Source organism: Podarcis pityusensis (genome assembly GCF_964106645.2).
Source record: "Podarcis pityusensis genome assembly, chromosome: 10".
Taxonomy (NCBI): domain Eukaryota; kingdom Metazoa; phylum Chordata; class Lepidosauria; order Squamata; family Lacertidae; genus Podarcis; species Podarcis pityusensis.
Genome location: NC_138035.1, coordinates 7,399,537 through 7,412,331, shown reverse-complemented (window position 1 = coordinate 7,412,331; position 12,795 = coordinate 7,399,537). Strand labels below are relative to the sequence as shown.

Here is a 12,795-nt window from a genome sequence, read left to right as displayed (position 1 = left end):
TAATAATAATAATAATAATAATAATAATAATAATAATAATTTATTATTTATACCCCGCCCATCTGGCTGCGCTTCCCCAGCCACTCTGGGCGGCTTCCAAAAAAATATTAAAATACTGTAATACATCAAACATTAAAAGCTTCCCTAAACAGGGCTGCCTTCAGATGTCTTCTAAAAGTCTGGTAGTTGTTGTTCTCTTTGACATCTGGTGGGAGGGCATTCCACAGGGCGGGCGCCACCACTGAGAAGGCCCTCTGCCTGGTTCCCTGTAACTTGGCTTCTCGCAGTGAGGGAACCGACAGAAGGCCCTCGGAGCTGGACCTCAGCATCCGGGCTGAACGATGTGGGTGGAGACGCTCCTTCAGATATACTGGACCGAGGCCATATCCTGAGAGGAAGTCTTTGTTCAAATTTGCAGGGTGCCAAGGGGGTGCCTGGCCTGGGAGGCTTCAAAGGACAGATAGGCCTACCTGGCAAGGTGGGTGTCGGCGGACCACCTGGCCTGCAAGGACCTCAGGGTGAGCCAGGAGTACAGGTAAGAGATTTTTGGTGGGTTCTGGTGGTCAGGGGTGGAAGCAAGGACTCTCCTGCAGGGCTTTTGTTTTGTTGAATGCAATCTTTTCCTTAAAGCCAACCAAATTTATGTCAGTGAAATAAAGTTAGAATACGTCTTCCAGCAAATGATAAAAGGATCCCATTTATCAAACGCCAAAACTAGTAGATTTAGCTGAAAGGCAACACATGAAGATCTGCATCGATCATTGCGAGGCACCCCTAATTATTTTATTGTATAATTAGAAGAATGTTTTATAACCTTAGAAGGTTGCCTAAGCTTAGAAGGAGAGGTGGCATGGCTGTGACGGCCATGAATGAAGCTGTGCTTCTGAATTTGCCACTACACTGAAGTCCATTGCACTTTGGGGTACGTTTGTTTGGCATTTAATATTTGGGGGGGGGCTGTGTGGTTTATTCCTAGCCTTATTTCCAGTCTGTCAAAGCTGAAACAGGCTACAAGGGCAGCCCTGCAAAGAGCATACCACAGTAGTCCGGAGAGGTGATGGGACCATGGGTCACAGTGGCTAGATCTGGGCCAGGGATGTGGGTGGTCCCAAAGATCAAGAGGAGAGCTTAGCGGCTGCTGTGTGTCATTTGAAAAATAAATTAAAAGAGCAGATGAAAAGTGAACTGGGCCAGGGTGGGAGGGATGGAGAGACAAGAGAGAGCTGCCTTCATACATGCTTTAAGAGGTTAGGACTTTTATATCAGTGGCAGGAGATAGTCACACTCTAAGAGCCCTCTAAGAGATCATTAGCCGTTCCCGCTTTGGTGCTGATTAGCAAGAGAACATGAAGAGTTTTTCCGCCTCCGCCAGCTCTCTCTGTGTCTCTCCATCTCTGAACCCTAAATTATGAAGGAGAGTATGCAGTGGGGAGCTGTAGCCATCAAAGGACAAAGAGTCCTCATGCCGGCAGTTTATTAATCTCGTGGCAGCGAGCAGAGAGAATGGAGAAGCACCTTTTTCTCCTGTGTAGGGTAGCCAAATGCCCTTTTCTCCAACGCAGGTAGGAGCATGTTTGTGTGGTTCTTTCCATCGCAGAACCAAAGGCAAAAAGAACCCTAGGCTAACGGGCTCATCTACGGATGGGAATCAATCGCTCATTACAGTCACCGGCCAATTCTGCAGAAAAACAAACAGTCTGACTCGTTGCAACAGTTAAAAACAAATGCATTGGATATAATTCTTGCCCCGCTCAAGAAGGCAGCAAAACAATTCTCCTGATCTGCACTGAGGTCAGGGAAAAAAAGTTTGCCAACCCTTGGAAGAAAATAATAATAATAATAATAATAATAATAATAATAATAATTTATTATTTATACCCCGCCCATCTGGCTGAGTTTTCCCAGCCACACTGGCCGGCTCCCAATCAAGTGTTATAAACAGTACAGTGTTAAATATTAAAAACTTCCCTGAACAGGGCTGCCTTCAGATGTCTTTTTAAGATAGGATAGCTGCTTATTTCCTTCACATCTGAAGGGAGGGTGTTCCACAGGGTGGGCGCCACTACTGAGAAGGCCCTCTGTCTGGTTCCCTGTAACCTCACATCTCGCAATGAGGGAACCGCCAGAAGACCCTTGACGCTGGATCTCAGTGTCTGGGCTGAATGATGGGGGTGGAGACGCTTCTTCAGGTATACAGGACCAAGGCTGTTTAGGGCTTTAAAGGTCAGCACCAACACTTTGAATTGTGCTCAGAAACGGACTGGGAGCCAATGCAGATCTCTCAGAACCAGTGTTATGTGGTCTCGGCTGCTGCTCCCAGTCACCAGTCTAGCTGCCGCATTCTGGATTAATTGCAGTTTCCGTGTCACCTTCAAAGGTAGCCCCATGTAGAGCGTGTTGCAGTAGTCCAAGCGGGAGATAACTAGAGCATGCACCACTCTGGCGAGACAGTCCGCCAGTTTGTCCATCCTAATTCTCAAACACTATTGTGTTTTGAAACTTGGCTTCTCTGAATCTTGTGGTGCAGTCCTCTAACAGAACAATGTGTTCAGAAATGCAAACCTACCTAATTCTCACTTCCTGAGTGTGGGGTCAAAGCAGAGGAGGTGAGGGGTGTGGCTCAGGAGGGTGTGTGGCCTGGGGAGAGTCGCAAGGGACAAATAGAAAGACCTGGAGGGCCGCATTTAGCTCTTGGGGCAGAGGTTCCTCATCCCTGATTAGGAAGAATCTGTAAGTTTAGTGTTGGCTCCATCTTCCCTGTAAAAGTCAGGGTGGGCAATGTGATGCCCTCTAGATGCTTTTGGACTCATATCTCCCAGTGTCAAAAAGCAGGCCAGCAATAAATCACACCATTCAAAGCTGGAGTTAACTCTTTATTTGCATAAACATGATATCCACAGACTTGGTTGGGTGTCAGGCCTAATGAGCAGAGCAGCTTATTCCGGAGGAGGTGGGTTCTTCAACCATGAAATCAGTTGTTGAGACTGAAAGTCCGTGCTTCCTCACAGCTGTCTTAAGTCCCCTCCCTCCCACTGCTTTTTCCAAGCAATTATATGTGGGATGAAATCCACTGGGAGCAGTCAAGTACAACATTCCTTGTTTTGCTAGAGTGGACCTGCAGGGGAATGTTTGGTCCAGCCAGTTGAAACTTCCTGTTCCTTCTGGCCTGGAGCATCCTTCCTTGCATGTGACTAGTGGGTGGGCGTGAACTTTCCAGACCTGGTAAAAGGCCAAGTCACGCTGCTACCACCCTCTCTCTTTGACCTTCCTGCATCACCTGGACTGGACTGCTGGCTGCCACAGCAGTTCCCCAAGTCATCTCCCATATGGGGCAAACCTATTTGTACATGTTTGTAACATTAAGCCTTAAGCGTGCCTTCAGGGATCACACTGTGCTCTGCCTGATCGTAAGTAAAACTACCGTATTTTTCGCTCTATAAGGCGCACCAGACCACAAGACGCACCAAGTTTTTGGAGGAGGAAAACAAGAAAAAAAATATTCTGAATCTCAAAAGCCAGAACAGCAAGAGGGATCGCTGCGCAGTGAAAGCAGCAATCCCTCTTGCTGTTCTGGCTTCTGTGATAGCTGTGCAGCCTGCATTCGCTCCATAAGACGCACACACATTTCCCCTTACTTTTTAGGAGGGAAAAAGTGAGTCTTATAGAGCAAAAAATACGGTACTTTTTGTTGCTGATGAATGACTGTGGTGTCTTTATTCTTTTAGAAGGGGTTCAAAGGGGATCTTAGCAGGTACACACAATTCAGTCTGAGCTAGATTGAATTGTATAACAGTCAAAGGCTCAGGCGAGTCAGCAACTTGGTTTCTGCTGCGTAAGAAGCAGAAAACTCTGCTAAGTGAAGAAACTTGCTAGCGCAAGTTAGGAAGGATATTAATAATCAATATAACTTCTCCTGCCACCCTCAACATTCCCACATCAGAGACTGCGCCTGCGTGCAGCTTGCCATGGCTCTGCCCTTTTCAGCCCTCTTCTGGTTCTAGGAGGCAGGGGGATGGTCGCAGCAGGAGGGGGAGACATCCCTGCCTCTTCTCCAGCCTATCTCATCTCTGCCTCTTGGCTTCCCTCTTCCCACTCACCAGCTTCAGCTTCTACCTCTGAGTCTGGACTGCTCTCTGCCACAGCCTCTTCCTGCTCACTGAACCCTGTTGCCTCTTCAGTTTCCAGCACCACCTCTTCCCAGTCTTCTCCCTCTGACCACTCTTCATTGTCCCACCACCTCTCCCCTGGCTCTGAGCCTTCTTCTCTTGGTGGCTACCCAGCTGGTTCCTCCCACCATTCCTCTGCCTCCAACCAGCCCGTGACATCCACCATTGGCCATGGGGGTTGCCGATGACAGTAGCTAAAGTCCAATAACCTCTGTAAGGCACTGCATCGTCTACCCCTGGGATGAGTGGTCTGGTAGGTCCACTGTTCATCAACTGTCTTCTGCCAATGTTCACATCTCCCAGCATTGGGCTGTGGACATCTCCCCCGAAGGACATTGACTAGTCAAAGTTACAGAGGAGACACTATAGGGCTGCCTTTTCTGTTTCCAGGGCGAGAGGGGTAGAAGAGGAAGGCAACAGCTTTGTCTCAGGGGACCCCCGGGAACTCCTGGCAACAAAGGAGGAGTGGTGAGTATTCTGAGCCCTGCCAGACCTGAGTCCTATGAAACAGAAAACAGAGTGTTGGATGGGATGGCGTGAATGCCATACAGATGTTTGTGTTTGTTTTCCAGACTGTCATTATTTGGGGGGTGAGAGTCATTCCCGTACCAGCCAATCCGGGTTGCCCAATTAAAGTGCATCATGAAACTGTGGGACTCACTTCTACAGGCGGCTGTGATCACCCCTGGAAAGTAGTAGAAGTAGTAGTAATTTATTATTTATACCCCGCTCGTCTGGCTGGGTTTCCCCAACCACTCTGGGCAGCTTCCAACAAAGTATTAAAATACAGTGGTCTGTTAAACATTAAAAGCTTCTCTAAACAGGGCTGCCTTCAGATGCCTTCTAAAAGTCTGGTAGTTGCTGTTCTCTTTGATCTGGTGGGAGGACGTTCCACAGGGTGGGTGCCACTACCAAGAAGGCCCTCTGCCTGGTTCCCTGTAACTTGGCTTCTTGCAGCGAGGGAACCACCAGAGGCCCTCAGAGCTGGACCTCAGTGTCCGGGCAGAACAATGGGGATGGAGATGCTCCTTCAGGCATACAGGACCGAGGCCGTTTAGGGCTTTAAAGGTCAGCACCAACACTTTGAATTGTGCCCAGAAACGTACTGGGAGCCAATGTAGGTCTTTCAAGACTGGTGTTATGTGATCTCGCTGGCCGCTCCCAGTCACCAATCTAGCTGCCACATTCTGGATTAGTTGTAGTTTCCGGGTCAACTTCAAAGGTAGCCCCACATAGAACGCATTGCAGTAGTCCAAGCGGGAGTTAACCAGAGCATGCACCACTCTGGCGAGACAGTTCGCAGGCAGATAGGGTCTCATCCTGTGTACCAGATGGAGCTGGTAAACAGCTGCCCTGGACACAGAATTGACCTGCCTCCATGGACAGCCGTGAGTCCAAAATGACTCCCAGGTTGCGCACCTGCTCCTTCAGGGGCACAGTTACCCCATTCAGGACCAGGGAGTCCTCCACACCCGCCTGCCTCCTGTCCCCCCAAAACAGTACTTCTGTCTTGTCAGGATTCAGCCTCAATCTGTTAGCTGCCATCCATCCATCCACCAAGTGTGGGATAATGCTTGCTGGACGTCGTCTGACCTCTCCACAAGGATGAATGCTCATTGAACAGGTCATCCGGAAGCAAGCTTAGTTGGAGCATATCAACTGTGCAGTCCTTGCCGACGTGGCAACCTCCAGATTTCTTGACTACAGTTCCCATCATTCCCAGCCAGGCAAAAGTACTTGGGGTGTGGTCTGGGGAGAGGGGCGTGGCTGGGGAGATTTCCAAGGGCCAGGCAGAGAGGCTTGGAGGGCCACATCTGGACTCCCCAAACTCTGCAAGACCTTTTTTCCAAAGGGCTGTCATTTCAGAATTTTTCCCATCCCGGCTTTGCAACTTGGCTTTCGCCTCTCATTGCCTCGTGATTCTTCTTCTGTATCAACTGCTGCAGGGACAGCTATTCCTGAGTCACAGCCTTGCTTATTTCCTGCGGGCAGCTGTCACTTGCTCCCCCCCCCCCACACCTCGCCCCTTAACAGCTTTCTGCCAGTGTCCCATCTGCGACTGATGCGATTTGCGTTGCCGCTCTGAACACCGTAAGCGAGAGCAGATTCAGAAAAATGGACCACCACGGCCTGCCTGGGGCCTTCTGGGGCATCATGTTGCTATTTCTAAACCACAAACCTGGTTAGAATTAGTTGCAGAACTGTTCTCCAATCGATCATGCCCATCTTTGATATCTAATCCTTTCCCCTTCCTTTATTATCTTCTTCTTTGAGCCTGTTTTGATGTGTTATCCTGTTTGCTGGGGCTCCTTCACTGCTAGCAGGGTTCTCTTAATACCGTATTTTTCCATGTATAAGACTAGGTTTTTTTCCTTTAAAATAATGTCAAAAATTAGGGGGCATCTTATACACAGATACATCTCCCCCCCCCCATTTTCTTAAATCTGAGTCCCCCAAAATAGTCTTATACTTGAGGGCATCTTATAGACGGAAAAATATGGCAGATGGCATTGCTAACCTCTGTTTTGTAATGTCCAGGGCATTTGATTGTTTCTTGGTATACAGATACTTCACAACAATGAACTGGGGGCAAATAGACAGTACTGAGCTAGTTGGGCCAGTGGGTCTTTCACTGTAGTTCTGTGGGAGTTTAGTATTGATTCCGGGTTCGGTGCCAGGATGCCTGGGCTGCAGGAAGCAAGGGTGCATCAGCTCAGCAATGAAGAAACACTGAGGATCTGATATCTTGGATGCTTGCAATAGATTGTTGTGGGATAACCAGCATGCTTAAATCTAATTAATACATGAAAGGGTTAAGACCATAGAGTAAGCTGTCCTGCCAGGCTTAGCTCGGTCACTCCCCCTCACCTTGGGAGGAAAGTAATCAAGCATATTGTTCCCCTTCAGTCTACCTGAGAAGCTCAGCGTGTGAAGAGGTTTGAGCTGGTTGCTGCAGCTCAGACCGCATGGCTCTTACAAGCCATAATTTAGGAACTTAGTTACCACTGTAACTAAGACATGTTTACTGCCTGTGTTTTTCTGGCTGATGTATGGGAAAACACATGAACTCAATCTTTGAAGAGTTTGTAAGCAAACCAATTTAAATTTGCTAAATGTGTGGTCTTTTTTATGCTGAGGGAAGAGGGGAACTTTGAAAGGAACTTAGAAGGGCAAGTTTTAAAAATCTAATAGCCTGTATTTCCGCTCTTTACTTTGTTGCATATTTTGTGATTTTAAATCTCTGACGGGGTACTCTCACCAGCTAGCCCTTGTCCCAAACCTGGATCATGGCATTTAGAGAATTCTCTCCTTATATACCTATTTTCCCCCCTTGCCACCAACAATTATAATTATAATGATAATAATAATTTATTATTTATACCCTGCAAATCTGGCTGGGCTTCCCCAGCCACTCTGGGCGGCTTCCAAAAAAATATTAAAATACTGTAATACATCAAACATTAAAAGCTTCCCTAAACAGGGCTGCCTTCAGATGTCTTCTAAAAGTGTGGTGGTTGTTGTTATCTTTGACATCTGGTGGGAGGGTGTCCCATAGGGAGGGCGCCACTACCAAGAAGGCCCTCTGCCTGGTTCCCTGTAACCTCACTTCTCGCAGTGAGGGAACCGCCAGAAGGCCCTTGGCGCTGGACCTCAGTGTCCAGGTAGAATGATGGGGGTGGAGACGCTCCTTCAGGTATACTGGACTGAGGCTGTTTAGGGCTTTAAAGGTCAGCACCAACACTTTGAATTGTGCTCGGAAACGTACTGGGAGCCAATGTAGGTCTTTCAAGACCAGTGTTATGTGGTCTCGGCTGCTGCCCCCAGTCACCAGTCTAGCTGCCGCATTCTGGATTAATTGCAGTTTCTGGGTCACCTTCAAAGGTAGCCCCATGTAGAGCGCATTGCAGTAGTCCAAGCGGGAGATACCTAGAGCATGCACCACTCTGGCAAGACAGTCTGTGGGCAGGTAGGGTCTCAGCCTGCGTACCAGATGGAGCAGGTAGACAGCTGCCCTGGACACAGAATTGACCTGCGCCTCCATGGACAGCTGCGAGTCCAGAATGACTCCCAGGCTGCGCACCTGGTCCTTCAGGGGCACAGTTACCCCATTCAGGACCAGGGAATCCCCCACACCCGCCCGCCCCCTGTCCCCCAAAAACAGTACTTCTGTCTTGTCAGGATTCAACCTCAATCTGTTAGCCGCCATCCAACCTCCAACCACCTCCAGACACTCATAGGGTTGATGTTGATGCAAACTTCTCCACCCATACCTTTTGTTTGTTTGCATTAGTGCATCTGTCTTTTCAACAGGGGGAGGATGGCCCAGCTGGTCGGAAGGGAGAAAAGGGAGATCCTGGACTTTCTGTAAGTGGCTTATTCATAGATTCATGACTCTTTGGGGCCATCTGTCAAGGATTCATCAGCTGTCATTTTTTGGGGTCCCTTCCAACCCCACACTTCTCTGATTCTGTGACTGATTCCGTTTTGCAAAATCCTCCAAAACCCTCAGGAAATGAGCAAGAAGTTTGGTAATAATAATAATAATAATAATAATAATAATAATAATATATTATTTATACCCCGCCCATCTGACTGAGTTTCCCAAGCCACATGTTCCAATTAACATTTGCAAAAAAGCCTGAAGCGTTTTTGTTAGGGATTGTAGGGAAAGACCTGCCAAGGAAATTGAGGAACATTTTCATGTATGTGACAACAGCAGCAAGAGTCTTAATTGCACAAGGATGGAAGAACGAAGAAATCCCGACCAAAGAACTGTGGCAAAAGAAACTGATGGACTATGCGGAATTAGCGAAACTGACACACAAACTGCATGATAAGGACAACTGTGACTTTAAGGAAGAATGGGAACCTTTTACAGAATATTTAAAGAAACAACAAACTGAATCGGACTCCTTGGCAGGTTTTTAATAAACAGACACAAATTTATTATTGGTAACATATAGATAAATTAAGGATCTTTACAATTTTATAATATGCAGAGATTAACATGCGCTGAAAAACCAGAGAGAGGAGCGGAGGAAAGTCTGGCAGGGGTGGGAGGGTCGGGTTTTGGCTTGGGGAGGGGGGGAGGGGGGAAAGGGGGGGAAATGAGCATGATATGTTTTTGATAAATTGTTATGTTGAAACTCTTAATAAAAAAAAGAGTTTCCCCAGCCACTCTGGGCAGCTCCCAATCGAGTGTTAAAAACAATACAGCATTAAATATTAAAAACTTCCCTAAACAGGGCTGCCTTCAGGTGTCCTTTAAAAATAGGATAGTTGCTTATTTCCTTGACATCTGATGGGAGGGTGTTCCACAGGGCGGGTGCCACCACCGAGAAGGCCCTCTGGTAAAGGGCAAGCTGGGGTGGGGTGGGGTGTGGTCGGACTTGGTTTGGCTGCTCCAGAGGGATGTCTCCCCCCTCTTCCTTTCCTCCTGATTGCCTTTAGTGGAGCAGAAGCTCAGTGGGTGGGGTGGAACAGGAAAGGAGGTTTGTGGGTAATGAGGAACCAGGGATGGAGGCCGGATGGAGACCCAGGGCCGGATTTAGGTTTGATGAGGCCCTCAGCTACTGAAGGTAATGGGGCCCTTGATATGTCCAGCTGTGCTTTCTCAACAACAAATGGTCGCTGTTTTTGTGTGTGGAATATATGCTATCTGGTAATTTATGGACCTATTAGGTATCTAAGGGACGCAGGTGGCGCTGTGGTCTAAACCACAGAGCCTAGGACTTGCTGATCAGAAGGTTGGCGGTTCGAATCCCCGCGACGGGGTGAGCTCCCGTTGCTCGGTCCCTGCTCCTGCCAACCTAGCAGTTCAAAAGCACGTCAAAGTGCAAGTAGATAAATAGGTACCGCTCCAGCGGGAAGGTAAACGGCGTTTCCGTGCACTGCTCTGGTTCGCCAGAAGCGGCTTAGTCATGCTGGCCACATGACCTGGAAGGTGTCTGCGGACAAACACCGGCTCCCTCAGCCTGTTAAGCAAGATGAGCGCCGCAACCCCAGAGTCGTCCGCGACTGGACTTAACTGTCAGGGGTCCCTTTACCTTTAATAGGTATCTAAAGCCATTTAGATACTACCAACATAAGTTTGACCAAACTGCAGGAGGCAGTGGAAGACAGGAGTGCATGGCGTTCTCTGGTCCATGGGATCACAAAGAGTCAGACATGACTAAACGACTAAACAACAACAACAAAGCCATTTGCACATGTTGCCATGCAACCAGTCCATGCAGAATGTAGGCACCCTATATATAGAAAGGAGCAAACCAGTGATATTTTAGGGAGCAGGCTAGCAGATGGGGCCCATGACTTACACCCCGTCGCAGGGATTCGAACCGCCAGTCTTCTGATCTGCAAGTTCTAGGCTCTGTGGTTTAACCCACGTCCCTGCGCTGAAAAGTAAACATTCACACTTTCAGAAACACAGCACACGCATTCTTCGAAATTTTGAATTGCACTTCTCCAGCCACATTATGAGCACAAATATGCATATCCCAGAGTAAGGTGTTCACATAAATTCATATATTATTGGGAATAACATAGAGAGACATACTATATTTAGGGGGAAATGCTTTGCAAAAGTGTCTCTATTCGAGGAGGGGAGTCATACATTAGGATAAATTCATGCTAGAATGCTGAAGAATTTTCATGATTTTATATATTATACACACACACACACACACACATATATATATATATATAATATTTTTAATTGAATGATTTTATGTTACAAAAAACAATACAACCATACCATCACTAAATATAATTAAGAAATAAAAATTACATACATCAATATTTAGTTTTCTCATTTGTTATTTACCATCTTATTTCCTCCCAAACATTCCATACAAAAACACACATATGTGCAGACACCCACACACAAAATGATAATAATGAAAGTAAATATATATATATATATTATAAAAGTGTAAACTAATATGGGGAATCCAACTTAAGACAGGAAAACCAAGGAACTGAGAGAAGCTTAAACTGCGGCGTTTGCCCACCCCTGGCAGAATTTACTTTGAGTGCCAGGCAAGAGCGAACTGGGAAGTAGAGTTTGCAGGATCCTAACCTCCACGTTTCTGCTTTGTTGCGGCCGCAGGTGGGAGATGTAAAGGACATTGTCAGGAGCGAGATGAGCGACAAAGATGGTGAGCAAAGCCAAAGCAGCCCCTCTCCCGCCCCCCCCGCCCCCAGTATTGAGACTGGCAACCCCTGAGACTCCTCTACTGTAAATTGGATCAATTTGAATGCTGGCACAGTCTTGCCTGTCAAAGCAAATTTCACCCCATTAGCTGCAAACCGGGCTGTTTTGCCAAGCCAGCGGGCTAGATGAATCCCAGCTCTTGCTGGGCACGAGGTCTTCGCGGCGACCGTGACCTTCATTGTGGGCGGTCGTGACTTACCTCCGTAGCCGCAGTTTGCAAATTCCTGCTCCCTGCGGGGTTGGAGCAGCAAACCCCTCTATTTTCACGCTGGTCCCTCTGTTTATGGCTTTTGGCTCTCTAGTGAAGAGGTAGAGAACCTCAGACCTGAGGAATGAATGCGGCCATCCAGACCTCTCTGCCTGGCCCTTGGAAGCCTCATCATGCCACATTGGCTCTGCTTTATACCCATTGAGTGTTTTGTTTTGTTTTGTTTTGTTTTGTTTTGTTTTGTTTTGTTTTGTTTTGTTTTGTTTTGTTTTGTTGCCTGGCTAGAAGTCCTTTAAATCTGACAATCCCTCTGTTATGAGGACTATGAATGCAACCTCCCGGGCAGGACTGGAACTTAGAGGGGAGGGGTGTTATGTACTGAGTTGAATAGGATTCAGAATGCAGCAGTCTGATTGGTCCTAGAACAATAGGATTCAGAATGCAGCAGTCTGATTGGTCCACAGGAGCCACCCAATCCAGCTCCAGGTGGAGGTGAATCCGCAACCTGATTGGGCTACAGGAGAATCCCGGAATTAGCCAGTCACGTGGGGCCCATTGTGTAAATAATGTATATAAAGCAGACATTCTGGGGGAACTTCCATTCTTCCTCACCACTATGAGCTGAATAAAGAGCATGAAATCCACTCTCGACTCCGAATATATTTCACCCTCTTATTTATCTGGCTGGTTGAATGAATGCTTTGAATTAAATCTTTATTGCTAAAAGCTATAAGCCATCACAATTGATCACAATGCACAAAATACAAATACAGTGGTACCTCCGGTTGCGGACAGGATCCGTTCCTGAGTTCTGGTCAGATCCCAAGGTTTCCGCAACTGGAGGAACCGCTTCTGCGCACACACACGCGGCAAAAACCCAGAAATATACTTCCAGGTTTGCCGCTTGCGTATCCCAAAGTTTATGTAAGCAGAGGGATACGTAAGTGGAAGTTACAACCGTAATTGATTTAAAACTGAACAGCAACAACAGCAAAGCAAACATACAGAAATGCAAAAATCACACCTGCATAAGTTAAGCACTCCACTTCTCACACTTATGATATACTTGTCTTGGTGCCTAGCTCTCAACGTACCGTATTTTTCGCACCATAGGGCGCACCGGACCATAGGGCGCACCCAGTTTTTAGGGGGGGGGAATCAAGAAAAAAAATCTTCCCCCCCCCCCAGCCCCAAAGAGCAGTGTACAG

At 47.3% G+C, this 12,795-nt stretch overlaps 1 protein-coding gene across 1 annotated transcript in view; it reads left to right on the top strand.

Annotated features, from left to right (window-relative positions):
* The window catches only part of LOC308457810 (uncharacterized protein), a 238,705-nt gene that overhangs the window by 200,914 nt on the left and 24,996 nt on the right, over positions 1–12,795 (top strand). Inside the window, exons 82-85 of the mRNA XM_080971981.1 lie at positions 419–535; positions 4,557–4,634; positions 8,478–8,531; positions 11,275–11,323. Of these exons, the coding sequence (XP_080828107.1) occupies positions 419–535; positions 4,557–4,634; positions 8,478–8,531; positions 11,275–11,323 (298 nt within the window). The remainder of the gene's footprint in view (positions 1–418; positions 536–4,556; positions 4,635–8,477; positions 8,532–11,274; positions 11,324–12,795) is intronic.